Here is a 15431-nt window from a genome sequence, read left to right on the forward strand (position 1 = left end):
GTGCGTCAATTACTTGTTTTCATGTTAAAGCATTCAGCTCATTCTGCATGTGCAGTTGACTCCTCTCCTAGTTTTTCACTCACCTACTTTCTGAAAAGGGACGCTGACACAACGCACTATGGCAGTGCAAACCTTCAGCTCTCTGAAGTGGCGAAAAAGAGTGACATGCTCTTGGTCACTGAGTGTTATTTGCTGCTGATGGACTGTTCAGCACTTTCAGAAGTCATTGTGCAGTATGTTCTTAGCATGACTGATGCATGGCCTGATAACCAGTTAGAAGAGCTTCAAGGTGGTAACCAACCTGTCTGTGTAAGACAAGATGCTTTTCTCTACTTCAGGGCAGGGGTTTCATCACTCGATTAGGATCTCTTCCACCTGGAGAAGTTTGCTCTGCCATGTATCAGAAAGCAGAAACAGGAGATCCTGAGGGTAATCACCTTTTTCTCCCCATAGCCCCACAAATTACTGCAAGCCCTGTCTGCATCTCTGCCCTGCTGTTTGTAATGCTCAAAGTGAGCCTGGTTTTTGTGCCTGTAGCTGTGTTCAGGAGGAAGTATGTGTGCTTGTTTAAAAAAACCCAAACAAACCGAAACCCACTTCTCCCTCTATTTCATGCCATGTTTTCTTGCTGTGTAACCTCTGTTCTTTCAGGGATGACTGCCTCCAAGTTCACCTGCTCTTTGATACAAGGCAGCAGATAGTTCTGCAGTTAAGCAAAGGGTATTTTTTAAGTGTAGTTAAGCCATGCGGATGAAACATCTTTGCCCACAAAACAAATATTTTGTTGGGAAATACAGCTACAGAGAAAGGTTTTCAAAATGCTTCCTGATACTTCTTGAAAGTATCACATGGGAGGAAGATAACCTTGGCTGTCTTGCAGCCTGATGGGTTCTAAATCAGGCATTTCCTCCTAGGAGGGATGCGTAGGAGTAACTTTGACTCATTCCCTGAAACATTTGCCTTTTACTGCTGCTGTGGATAAGTAATATGTGATGAATAGAGGTAGGTTCAGCAGTCGCTATGCCATTATATGAACCCACACTTAGTAACTAGAACCACATACAGTGTCCTATCTGAAAGAGCAGTAACCAAAGGGGTACCTAGAAATAGCAGTAAGAGAGGGAGCAGCTGTGTGAGCAGGCTAGGATTCTTAGAGGTGAAAAGGGGTACTAGTCTGTAAGACAAGACAGAAAAAATGAAAACGGAGGAGACAAAACCCAGTAAAATAAGCAAATGTAACTGACTTAACTGCCAAAGCATATTGTGAAAAGGAGTTCTGTGAACATCCACTGGTTGCTATTAAACAATCAGAACTGCCAGCTCAGGGAAAGAACTTGGTCTTCATCCATTTAACAGAAGCATTTTTAATCTCTGCTGAGCTACTGCAACGCCCCAACCATGTTACCTGCCAGCCTTGTGAGACTATGGCCTGAGACTCCCTAGAAGCTGGGACAAAGGAATTAACCCAGAGAACCTGGACGGTCAGTACTGTGCAACACTAGAGCCCTTTTGGAAAGAAAACATTTGGGAGTGATTCCAGTTGGATAGATAGGTGATTTCTGAGTAAAATAAAAATACCAAGCAACTTATGCAATGGCTCTGTAGATTCAGCATTCAGTCCTCCTGGACAGGTGCATGTAGGTTTGGCTCTGTGAAGGATCCCTTGACAAGATGAACAGGAGAAACCACTAAGTGAAACTTTTGTCATAATTTCACTGATTTCCTGCACTGCATCTGAGTAATTTTGTTTTCAAGCAGAGTTTGTGTCCTTCACTTGAGCTAACATCTGTTACAGCCCAGCCTGAGTGCTTTCTCAACAGTTTTTCATGTTTGTTTAAGAATCCTACACCCTAGTGCCATATCAAGCCCAGGCTGTCTTGCACAGCATACATGCTCCAGTTAATGGAAACTGATACAAAGAGCGCATGCCTTGGAAATTGCAGCTTAAGAAGAAAAGCTCTGGAAGGTTAGAAGCAAATAAAAATGTCATGATTAAGCAAATGCTTAAAACGGGTTGAGCTGTCACAAATGCACCAGCAGTACAGAGCAAGGCTTGACTTTTTATGTTGCTCAAATGGCAGGGTGCTTGTTCTGAGAAGAAAGCTTGATATTGACGTGGAGAAATGAGCTTACCCTGTGAAATGCAGTACTCTGCAGTGCCTTCTACAGACATAATTTCACAATTCCCTCTTTCTGCTGGTTGGCCCCAGGAAATGAGCTATGAAGACAAGTAGGAGGGTGCACTAGTTCAGAAAACAAGTTGGGTTTTCCAATTCTCTTTAAAAAGATACAGAATTGTGTAATTCATGATGCTCCTTCATTCCCCAGCTGCTTCCTCTCACGTGAAAGCATGCACCAGTTAAACATCTGGTCTCATTTCTACTCCAAATAATGTTAATAAGGATCTAAATGGAGGGGTGATACCACCTCACTGGCAAGTGGTGTGTCTGGGTGGTCATGGTTGGGGTAAGACACAGGTTGCCAGCACTTTTGTTTGCTAGTGTGACTGGTTCTGCCTGTCCAAGCTTCTAGGGCCACATTCATTACAAAGCTTCATCACTCCAAGACCACCCCAGTAAAGACTGGGTAAAAAACTGCCTCCCCTCCCCCCCACCCCACAAAGAAATTACTGCATTTCTGATCTCCTTCATGTTTGCTGTGACAGTCAGGGCTGTCAAGTCCTCATTCCTTCCACAGCAAATCAGCCTAAGCAAATGGTGCAAGGCAAACCATGAACCATATGTTGTCCTACAGACTTGTAGGGCATTGTTAGATGGAAAGGAGATGAATTACAAGCCACAGAAGTCACTGCTTGGTTTAGGAAGTGCAAACATTGTAACCTGGCTGTCTAGCAGCTATGGAATAGCTGTAGGTTACTGTTCATCCTTATCCAGTTATTATGGACAGAAAACCAACTTGATCAAAGCACTGCAAACACTCAGGACAGTCTGTCCCTATGCCTGGTTAATTTAAAAAAACACCACACAACTTTATCTGATGATAGGAGTTAAACTCTTTATTCCATTCAGAGGCATCTGGCAAGTAGAGCTGCATTGGGGGGCACATTACAGATGAAAAATGATCCATACTTTGTGGATATTGAAATCATTTACAGTATTTACTTTCTAGCTATTCCCAAATACTCCAAATTACCAAGTCTCAATTGAAAAGAAAAACATGAGATACCATATTAAGTCTAGAAATTTAAGAGAGATGACAGTATTTAAATCAGCAGATGCAAATGCAGCGCCTATCTGTAAAGTAATTTTTAATGGAAAATAAGTCAAATCCTTCTCAAATGTTAAGAAAGGAACGTCCGACTGACTTAAGCCTCAACAAAAATTAAAATGCTATGTACTTTCCATACTTCAGTAATTTTAAATTCATTGTAAGAAAAAAAAATTATCCTAAAGGCTAGATGAAGGTCACTGTCAAAAAAGGAAAAGAAACTCATTTTTCTTTGCTAAAACTACAACATAAGTTTGTGGTTTTTAAACCAATTAGTAAAGAAGAGATGCAGGAAAAACACTTCAGACCATTTTCAAAATTATCTAATCTGTACAACAATGATCTTTGGGAAAATTATCTAGTCTATGTAGTAATGCCTCTATTTCAACATGAACCTAAGAGGTAGATAACAAAATGATGAAACAAATGTTTTTGCTCGCTGTGCCCCTCAAATCAGTGCAGCATGGTGATTCTGATCATCTCATGCACAAAAAAACATCACAAAAAAAGGTTCAGAGGTAATAGCATGGCTCTGTCGACCACACACACACAGGCGCGCACGCGCACACACACACACACAGCAGTCTTTATGCACCATGTGTTGCCACATTTTTTTTTTCTTAAACTGAGGTAGACTGAAGTTTATTGTAGAAACTTGAATGTGTCACTATTACCACAATCATCATTCAAATTACATTTGGAAATTAAAAAATTTGGTAACTTTCCTGTTATCCCTGCCTTTTGACATTTTTTTGTTCTCCTCTAATGGTTGGTTGCAGAACGTGCATAAATCCTGCTGCATCTATTATAAGCCAGGCTAGAGAGGTTGCTGTTTTGTTTGTTTTTTTTCTTGTAATCATTTTCAAAACCTTCAAAGTGGCTTAGTGTGGCCCATAACAGCGGCTGGATATGTAAACTTAGCCTTTCATTATCTTTCAATGTGATCAAACACTGTTTGACCTTCCCCCATCGTGGTAACTGAAAGCAGTATGATGTGATCTGCAGACAGCAAAGACCCTCCTGGCCTCAAAAATGCTCCAGCAGATCAAGTGTTCTATCAAACTGAAGATGAAGCTTGCTCTTTGAACAAAATGGCAAAGTCCAAATGGGCTGCAAATGGTTAAATGTAGCATTATTAGGTAGTGATGGTCAAAGGCACAAAGGGTTCATGCATTCAATCAAGTAGCACAAAAAAAAAAATTCAGCCTCTTGCAGCCTTCTAAATTTTTCCCCCAACCCCAGCCTCTTGCCATCACTTCCTTGTCCTGTTCCCAAAAAAGTACCGTCACAAACTTTTTCATCCCATCTTAAAAGAAAACTAAACGGCATTGCTGCTATCAGAATGTTGGCATCATTCACTATCTTTTGAACATTCACTGAATTTTTTTTTTAAACAAATGATGGTGTTGAAGCCCTCAGGAAATCTGAGGCTGTGTTTTTTTTACCCACCTTACTCCCATCAGCCAGCAGCTAGAAGTGCTCTACTATATTTTTCCCCGATAAGTCTGTAGTACTCCTGGCTGGTGGCTGATCAAATTTTAATTTTTTTTAAAAAAATAAAATGCTCAAGAACTATTAGCTTTATAAAGTATACAAAATACCAAAAAAAAAAGCAAAAAAGGAACAATTTCTCATTGAGGTACTAAATGCCTGAGGTAGTTTAGTAAAATGCATATTTATCTTTTTATGCCCTGGCCAACACCATTCAACACTTCCCTTAGGTTATTCATGGCAGTGTTATGTAAAAATGCAACCAAATTCTTTTTAAAAAATGCCACTTGTTTCAACATTGGGACTAACACTTAAACTCTTGTCAATACCCTTGCTCTAACCCTAGCCCACCCGCAATCCCACCCTCCAAATGTGTTTCTTCTTTTACAACTGGACCTATAAGAGCAATGCCTTTTCTTTGTTTTTTTTGTTGGTTTTTTTCTTTTCTTTTTTTTTTAACCAGTGAACTCAGAAGAGAAAGCTTCATTAAACCAAGTTCTAAAATTGTTGGGGAATAATAAGAACAATAAAAAAGACTAACGAGTTTATGTTAAATTGTGAGAATAGAACAAAAGGGAAGTGAAGGGGTCCTTATTTTAAAGCTGGGTTTCAAAAGTTTGAGAGAGCCTAAAGAATACATTCTCAGAGACAGCGTTCAACGGTTGCCTGGTCCTCGAACAGGTGATTGGCTTGGTGGATCTTCTGCATAAATCTTCAACAGGTGCTCACCACCCGTCTCTCGTCGCACAGTCTGTCTTTGGTCTGGCATCTGTCTCTGATGGGCCATTTCCTAAACCTTTATTTCCGTCTTGGCTGAGGCTGTCCGCTTTGCAATGTTTTTTGCTGTTGCTGCTGCCTTCTTACCTGAGCCAGTATTTCCTGAATTTTTCTCTGAGCAAGCTGAAGGACACAAAGAAGAAGAAACAACCCATCATGATGCCATGCTGCAGTGACTGCTGTTTACAACCAACAAGAGATGCTACTGGGATTAAGAAAATCTGGAATAACTAAATCCTTAGTACCGACAAGCTTACTTGTTAATTAAAATACACTTGGAATTAATCATGAAGTACAACCCAAATTTTAATTTTACTTCCCTTTTCACCTACCACAAGTACTCACATGGTCAGTTTTCAGATCTGTTGTATAGAAAGCATGAGAATAGGGAGATGACTACCAATGTTGAGATTATTGAAGCTACAGCCTGCATTTTACTCCTCAGGAAATACTAATCTTTTATAAGAACCACTGTTTTAATAAAAGAGCGTACAAATTTTTTATACACTGGGATATCCAGAAGGTCAGACTTACAGGACTGCCCACCCACCCGATCTCCTTTCTGAACTACAAGCCACCTGTAGCAAAGTATCAGAAGAAATAAGTCTGAGTTAAGTGAAGGAAGGAATCTTGTGATCGTTTTCTTTATGATATTAAATCAACAGATTGGGCAATGGGGACCAATTACATATATGGGTGTGGTTCTTTCCAGATACTATGGGATGGCTTGTGTCTCTGTTCCTTCTGAATTTCAGCCCAATCACAACTTGGATTTTCTTTTGCTTTGAAAGTTATAGCAGTGCCAGAGCCTGCATAAATTGACAGAAGAATTTAAGGAGAATGTTTTGCATATGTAAACATGCAGTATTGTTATAAATCTCTCTCAAAGGCATGAGGAAAGTTAATTGCAGCGAGACAACCAGAGGAGCCTGGCAAGCAGTGCTTTCTGTATCCTGAGCAGAAGTCTTCCATCCCTTGGCTCCTGCACATTGCTGTAAAAGAAAGACCACGGCAACATCAAGGCAATACAGAAAATCACTGCAGTCCTCCTACCTGGCATGCATAGAAGTGACCAGTTATTTTCACAACCACCTGATCATTTTCATCAGGTGTCTGGTCACGAGGGACTACAACTTCTGCACTTGTCAAGTTTTGAAGCTCATTTACCTATAAACAGATAGTACAAGTCAGAAACCTCTAAACTAACAAATGTTATGCAAGCACCAAGCCTCAAAGATACCAACCACTGAAACATCATCCTCTAAGCTACATTTCTAAAAACCCCTCACTAACAGAAAGCATCTTTATGCAGCAGTGTGCACTCTGCAAGATCAGCCTCTTGTGTCTCTTTACATAAATTAGCACCAAGTCCTCTGGGTTTGTAGAAGTGTTTTAAAGACTAAATACAACACACAGAAGGTGTTAAATACATGACTTAAAAAAAGCAAATAGATGCCACAGTATTTACAGTTGAGTTTTAAAGTGTAAGGTCAGAAAAATCATATAATAAAGGGAAGAAAAATGTCAGAGTATTTACACACTTTTCCTTCAAAAAACTCCACAAGATGGAGAACTTTAGACTGAACAATGAAACGTTCTGTTTGTTCCAATTATTTTCAGCAGCTTATCAGGCTTCTGTAGTGTTAAGTAGAGGTAATGTTAGAGTCTTTGTCTCATTTACACTAATTTTATTTTAGAAATGCTTATCATTGTGTAATTAATGTTTTAGATGAACAGCTTCTCAGACATGTTTGTCCTCAAACCTCTTACCACTGGAAGTAGTGGAAGAGGCCACACTGCCTCCTGACACTTAACCTACAGACCCTGTTGCACTCAGGATGGACACCCAAGACCGAACCATGTCTTTGCACGTATCATCTAGCTCCTGACTTAACACCATGTGAAAATACTAGAGCACCAGCACCTCTTGAGGATTGAAAAATCTCGATTATGTTATTTTATACAACCAAATGAGCCTAAGAAATGCCATCAATTTAATTGAAACAAAGATGGATACACGTTTTTGTAATACTGAGGTCTGAACATGTCTTAAATTCCTACCACTTATTTAGAAATTAAATAAATCATTCTAAGATTGGCTTCAACTCCACAGTAGAAGAAAGGAAAACTTAACAAGTACACCTAATAAAATAGCTCCCGCTTTAATGTAACATCAAAGAATTAGTTTGGCTAAAAGTTTAAGCTTTATGTGCATATACACACCAGAATATGAAACATAACTGAGCAACACAGAGTTTTATTTCAGCTACTTACTGTTTTGCCTCCTTTACCAATAACTCTACCAGCAGCATAGGATGGCACTTTTATATGAGCCTCAAGTTTCACTTCTTCTTTAGGTCCAAAGAAATTTTCTTCTTTAAGTTTTCCATAGATTCTCCCTTGAGCCTGCAAAATTGCTTTCAGTTAGAGAATGGTCTTCTTGGAATCTAGTTAACATCAAGAAATTACACAGAAAGGAGACACAATCCTGACAGTGTTTTCCCTAATAAATATACTTTTTTCTAAAAGAATCTTTGTACCAAACTAGGAAGTACCACTGTCTAACTTTAAAGATTGCTTGGCAAACCAGGGAACCACACAGCAATTTAACGGGGATCAATATTATTCTGCTTTTCAGTAGAAATATTGCTTTTGAAAGAGACTATTGCATTTCTGTAAAGAGTGGTGGAGACAAGAACAGTCAGGCTGAAGTTTTTTATTACACCCAGAAGCACAAAATGCAATTAATTGACTCAGAAACCCATTCTTTTAAGGATGTGAAACTAAAAAAGCCACAACACCCCCAACAAGTCATGGGATAAAGACTCCAACTGGAGCAAAAAGCTTGCTTTTACAATCCATTACAACATATTGTTTAAAAATACATAACTTTGCACTTTCTTAATTTCCCAAAGTAAAGAGTCAAACTGCCCAGATCTAAATAGTACCATGGGAAAAGTATTATTCCAACCAGCACACAGTTCCTTTTTCTGGGAAACACACAAGTGCCAGATAGCAAGAAGAATGTCCGCTGAGAGAGTAAGGGGTTTTTTTTTTGCTGATTTTTAAAATCTGCTGATTTTTAAACACATCTTTTTCTTTATTCACAGCAGTTCATCAGTGAATTAATGAGAAATGGTAACCAGATCTTCTACTCTGTGGCTCCTAGATGCTTCAAAGGAGCTCCCATTACTGCCAAATTATAAAGAAAGATGGGATGTGGACTTTTTTTAAAAAGATTGTAGATGGTCTTCCAACATCTCAAATCTTTCCGTTCTTGAGAAGGTCTTTAGGAAAGGAAACAACCTAACTAGGCTGCAAGCTCCTTCACAGTTTTAAATGGTGGCTGAAATATGTTTTCTACACTAGATCCCACTTCACTTTCATATATCCCAGATCCAAGGCAACAGAGTCATGCATGAATAGTGGTGTCACAGGGATGCCTGAACTCTAGGGAGCACTGCAGGAGAGGCTCTGAACAGTGGCATGTTTCCTTCCCATGGTCTTGCTAACAACTAATCCTGCACACTGCAACATCCTCAGGCTGCAGCAGCTGAGGAAGAAAAGGATGCAGCCAGTGCAGCTACAGTGGACATGAATCACAGGCAGCAGAACACAATGGAGAAAGGAAAGGATGCCAAAGTCACACACTCTGGGATAGCACTGCCTCTCCAAGAGCTCATTACTCATTTGAGCAGCAGCTATTCCCTCTTCAAGTTGTTGAGCACCAGCTTACATTCTTGGTGCCCCAACAACCACTGTCCCAAGAGAGGAGACCCTTCTTAGTCAGAGTTTAAGGAGAGCACAAACACTGTGTGGACCTGGCTGTAAGGCCAGCTTCAGGTTAACAGTGGTGATAAAAGGAAAGACTGAGCTCTGCCTCAAAGAGCAGCTAAAAGACTACGAAGGTCAGGAGCTGAATGAAGCCCCAAGGGATAATCCCTTTCCTTCATAAGACCAGCATACTCAGGAGCATTGACTGTGCTACTACACTAATGCACCTTTGCAAGCAGAGCCCAGGTGTAAAGTAGTGACTGATGGATGTGGTTTTAACCTATGTATGGGTTGCAGAAAAGGGACACTTTCCTCCTTGCACGATCCAGGTTGGAGAGAAGAGCTGCCAGAAGAGCTCTGTGGGACCCCCAGTTTATCCTGGGGAGTAAATCTGAGGGCAAGCCTTTGTCTACATGAAAAGTTAGGATAAGGGATGCCCAGATTTCCTTTGGCATGCTACTCCTTGAGGGTAAGTCCACTGATACCTGATGAAAAGGAGTAGCCAGTATATGACTTTGTGTTGACCCCAGTCCATGAGAGTACCCAATATGTGAAACATCCCATGTAGCCAAGCCCACATGCACACAGAAAATATTGAGGAGACAGAGCTTCAAAGTCATGCTTTGCCTTCAGTAGCATCTCAAATGCTTATGGTAACTGAGCAACAATCCCAAATGCATCTAATTTTTTATTACCACTACAAAATACCTGCCCTGATAATTTTCCAAAAATCCTAAAGGCATTATTGAAACTGATACCCCTGAAGTTAGTGCACCTCCTTCTTGCAAGATGCCCTGAAGCAAAAATACAAAGTCAAAAATGAGAACAGGCAAAAAAAATTATGCCAGGGTATAAACTCTCAAGTGACTTTCTACTTGCTCCAGGCCTCATTCTGTGATGATGCCAGGCTGCTGCACTGAGCTGCCTGCATCACTCCTAGCACAGTCAACTCCCTTTGGGGTGACTACTTTTATCCCTTGATGTTTCAGGCAGAAGGGCACTCTATAACTTAATTTGAGCACAGAGGGGATAATCAAGTTGATTATCTCCTTGTAGTTGTAGTGGAAAAACAATTAGAAATCTTGCATTTATCTTAGAGCTACCCAAAAAGCATTTTCCGTTTTGCACAAAACAGCAACCTGGGAAGACTTGATTTCATCTTGTCAGCTTTTTTATTTCAATTAAGCACACAAAACTGTTGCACATCTTAAGACAGATTAAAAGACTTGACTCAAAGGTGCTTGTAGATAGAAGAGAAATTTAGGAATGTAATATTTTTATGCTAGACTTGATTCTTTCTTACATGAAACACCCACCAGTTTTCAGGTGACCAGAATGTGGCCTCTAATAGTACTGTATTACTCATATTCCTATGAGACACCTTTCAGCAAAAGGAAAGCAAAACCCAAGTGTTTACTAAAATTCTGAATAAAGAGTGCTTGGAACCAAGAGTTTTGTTTTCAGTACTGTCCCTTATGGTCCAAAGGCCACTACATACTGACAAGTTTTTATATGTTTTACCTTGAACTGAGCTTCTGGAGGTCCAGTGATGATAACCATTCTCAGCTTAGCATCTGGTCCTTCAGCAGGGGCAATCTAGAATGGACAAACATAGCTATTGGTTATGTTTATGTCTTTTGAAGGAATAGTTTAAAGCTACCTCCTCCCCAGTTCAGTCTCACATTCTGTTCAGGAGTGAAAAATTATTCGTTACAGCAGTAGCATCACACTTCAGTCATGACAGGTTTGTTCTCTTTAAAGTGCATTAATTAGCTGTAATGAAATATGGAGAAACTGGCTAAACCACCATAAGCAAATTTACTTCTGAAAATTAAAGACACAGCCACATATGGCAGAATCCCACATGGCATTTTCATGTGGCTATGAGTGATGTAAGACATGTAGCCTTCAAAAAGACAAATCTGGTTAATAAACTGAGATTCTCATCCCTACCCACCCCCCTAGCTTGAATAGTCTTTCTAACAAGCTTTGCTCATTAGCAAAAGCTTGCATCCCTTCCCCTGAGAACAGAAGATCACTTTACTGTTGTAACTAATCGGATCCAAAACATTCCTCTATACTGGACAATGTGTGACCCAAATAAAAATTAAGCTCCACCAGAGCTGAGACAGAGACGCCTGTAGGGTCTTTAGCAGTTCATGTCACCACAACAGTAAGATTTCTGTGGGTGTTGTTCTCAGACTCCAGTGGCATTGAATAATTCAAAGTAGCCTCTGACATTCCGAATGAATCTTTTGTTTATCACAACTGACATTTCCATTGTTGCATCTAGTATTACATAGCTGCTGTTGAATGAGCAATATATTAAACACTACAGAATTTCATCTCAGCTGTTGGCAAGGGATGTTATTCATATTTAACAGCTGTAGTTTATTTCAGACAAATTACCAGTCACCAGGCATCATTTTCACTAAAGAATTTTGCTAAGGAAAGTTTATAACATTATTTGTATTGCACCCTAAGATGGAGAAGGCATTATATACTAGTTGTCTGGTTTGCATATCTATTTTTCATTATTTATGAATTCCAATTGGATATATCTAAAAATACACATAAATTTTACAGCAGTACATTTATATGACATGATGTGGTAAGAACAAACAGACTAAATCCATTCAATTCTTTGGAACAAGTATTTTAGAGGGGCAAAATTTCAGGGCATGTTTAGAGCAGCTGACTGAACAGAGTTCAGCCTGACAATTGTCATTTGTGTAAAGTGGACATTGCGGTTTGTCTCAGTCTCCTCTTGTTTTCTGGATGAACACCAGCACCTTCATTAAAATTTTAGGAAAAATATTTTCCATTAAGCTTTCATTATGTCTTATATGTGTCTCAATGTTCTGGGACATATCTTGCTTTGATTTTATCTTAGAATATCCTGTTCTCAGAAGCTGGGGTAAAATATGGCTGAGGGCTGCAAAAGAAACATATACCAACTAACATTTCAATGTCTGAAGGGGTAAACCAAGAGAATTCTGTGTTAATTTTGTCTGTCTGCCCTTGGAAAAAATAGTTATAGACATACAAATAATATACAAGTGGTGAATTTAACTTCTGAGATTTAACATCTTTACATTCCTAACCAGAAAACAACCAATCTTCTATATGCCAAGCCACAAAGGGACAACTTGATACACTCAAACCCCATAAGGTTAATCTTTCATCAGGAAGGGCTGCTCTGGAAAGAGTTTATAACCAAGGAAATGACAATGGTTCACAACAGGTCCCAGCAGTGTAGCACAGGGTGTGCAGCAGGAAACTGAAATCTCTGCCTGTGTCTTTTGCTGAATAATTGCGTCTGCTGGAGTCCCACACTGAGCCTGCATTGCTAAGCAGTGACCCCCAGCACTGGGTCACAACCTGAGCTCAGCAACAGCCACGTGCACCTCTGAGGTGACAGCCTGAACACTGCAGCCTCGTACAGAAGCCCAGTGCATCTGCAGGTTGGTCTTACATCATGGCCAATGAGTTTCACCAGATCTACAAAGCTCAGCATGAGCACAGAGAGGATGCAGGAGGATGTAAAGTGCTTTCAGCTGTAACAAGCTACAGCACAACTCAAAACAAGCATTATGCAGACTTACTTCCTCCACAAAGTATGGTTACTGCAGTTTGGCAAGTAAAAAGTTACTCAGGCAGCACTCCCTCCAACTCTTAGCTAAAAGCACAGATTCCTTGATTCACAATTTATTATTTCACTCCAACATTATGACAGGGGGCAGGTGGTCAACATGAGAGAAGGTTAGAAGTTTTGAATAATTTACCAGTTGCCATATTTAATACTTTCACATAGAAGCAAGCCTGTTGCTCCACATTGTTTTGCCAGATAACAGGTGATGTTGCATTATTTTAATAGATAAGTACACATACAGCTTCCCAATTTAGCAAGCATACCCTGTATCTGTACTCTTTTGTTAAGATTAAGTCTTACTTTCACAAAGTTTCTTTACTTTATTCTTAGTGAAGGAACAAAAGACCAGAGCTCGAGAAAACTTTTATCTGAATTTAAATTAACACAGAAATGTTAAATGCATGGGGTAGAGGGGTGCCAGCCAGTAGAGGAAGCCTGAGGCCACTGTTAGCCAGATGCATGAGAAGCACTGGAAACTCCCTTTCCATTAAACTCTCTTCCAAGGACCAACTGAAGAACTAGTTTGGACGGGTTCTTGAAGGTCCAGGTTGTTTCACATTTCTCTCTCCACCTAGCAGTACCTTCCATACATTGCTTAAATTTTAGATACAAGCTGTGAGAATGGAGAGGGGAAGAGGAAATTCATGTGGTGCACCACAGTCCCATGCAAGACGGATTTGATAAAGAAATATTGACACCTCTCACTTTCTTCTGTTTCATTTTTCCCCTAAAAAGATGATTATTGGTGCTCAACTAATGTAAACCATCTGGGTAGTATAACCACTTAACATTCTGCTCAAAAAGGATGGAGTTGGGCAGAGTGTCATCGGTTGACTGGCCAGTAAACAGATCAGCACTCAGCAAACCACACACAAGACTCATTAATCGGGGTTCCCCAATTATTTTGCTCTGCATACTTGGACAAACACCTTCCAAGCCAAGCTCAGCTTCACCAAGCTCAACTCAGCATAGCCAGCTCCTGCCCCGTGCCCCAGACTTGTGGCAGATCCCTGCCATAGCACTCGCTAAACACATCGCCCCTCTGAAACAAAAACAAAGAGGGCTGAGAAGAAAACAATTGTTTTATCTGTGCAGTAAAATGTCCATCTAACAGCATACTAAAGCTGAACACTGTACTTTAAACTTTTTTCTTTTTTAGTTTAGGCCAAAACATTATCTTTCAGCATAAAACAGCAGAAAATACTATTTGTAAGAAAAAAGTGCTCAAGCATCTGGAGAGGATACTTGTGGTTACAATAGCATTAGTGACCAAAAGCCAAGGCTTTCCTACAACTGCAACTGGTACTAACCCCTGTACACAGCCAAGAAAGATTTCACCAAATTGACTTAAACTCAAGCTTCTACTAGAGGTTAGCCTCTGCAAACCATCTTGTTCTCAGCTACACTGAGGTGGTCAATACACAAACAGCTGGATGTTATACCTGATAAGGTAAACATGCTGTTTAAGAACTGACCGGCCCCAGGAGCTTGGAGCAGCACACGGGTGAAGTTACAACACGAACAATTCAGTGTGAAGCCATTTGAGCCTGACAGCCCAGACCAATCCATCTGGAACAGAGCAGGGGCAGCCAAGAAGGCAGGAAACTTCAGCTGTGCTGCTGTATTTAGAAGGGGAATTTACCCCACCAATTTTCACTTTACCTAAAGCAAGGAGAAAGCCTTTAAGCACTGCATCATTAAGGCGCAAGTCTGTTTCTAGGACCACCAAAGTCGTTTTCTTTGCAGCTTATATTTCACACCTCAGGAGACGTTTGAAAACATGCTTCTAATTATCTTGTCTCAAGGAAGATTAAAAGATGATTTATAAACAAATGTTCCATTTATCACATCACATTCTAAGCATGGAGTGGGGGAGGATGTTCACGAAAGCACGGCTTGTGCAAACTTGCTGAAAGCGTCACGTAGAATAGGCAGAAAGTTATAGTTGGTGTAATAATACCTTAATAGATGCGCCTGCAAAACGAGAAAGTTGTTTGATGTGCTGTCCCTGCTTGCCAATAATAGCTCCAACTGCCAAGGCTGGGATGAACAGATGAACAGTCTCAGACTCGGGCTGTTGCTGTGGGGAAGAAGGAAAAATGCAGTGAATGTTTTTGAACATTATAAATCAGATTGACAGGAAAATGGGTACAGAACAGGCATGCATGGAAATGAGGGGGAAATCTTATTTCCCCCTGTGATGTCTGAGTATTAAGGTCTGGCTTTTTCTGGGAATCACAAAATCCACAGAACATGAAAACCAGTTTGAGCCAAAAGAGGATTCTTTCATCTTGTATAAAATACTCACAATTTTAATGCTTAGAACTTTAAAAAACAATTGAGGTGTTGCTTTTTTGTGAGGCTTTCACTCTTACCTGTCGCTGTCTGGATTCTCTTCCACATGCAAGAGCCTGCAGGTGAGGCTACTACAAGCAAAGGGGCTACAGCCTGAGCAGGCAAACTCTTTCTAGTTTCCTAGTTGTATTTTTTATTTTAGATTGTGCTGAGA

At 40.1% G+C, this 15431-nt stretch overlaps 1 protein-coding gene across 2 annotated transcripts in view; it reads right to left on the minus strand.

Moving 5' to 3' along the window:
• Positions 1–5517: 5517 nt before the first annotated feature.
• IGF2BP3 (insulin like growth factor 2 mRNA binding protein 3) overlaps positions 5518–15431 on the minus strand; it is a gene marked incomplete at both ends in the record, with an annotated part of 109850 nt that continues 99936 nt past the window's right edge. For both annotated transcript variants that reach the window (XM_082278028.1, XM_082278027.1), the window contains 5 exons: positions 5518–5619; positions 6550–6663; positions 7771–7902; positions 10792–10866; positions 14883–15002. In XM_082278028.1, the coding sequence (XP_082134154.1) occupies positions 5518–5619; positions 6550–6663; positions 7771–7902; positions 10792–10866; positions 14883–15002 (543 nt within the window). The remainder of the gene's footprint in view (positions 5620–6549; positions 6664–7770; positions 7903–10791; positions 10867–14882; positions 15003–15431) is intronic.

Source organism: Coloeus monedula, assembly GCF_965178545.1.
Source record: "Coloeus monedula genome assembly, chromosome: 1".
NCBI lineage: Eukaryota > Metazoa > Chordata > Aves > Passeriformes > Corvidae > Coloeus > Coloeus monedula.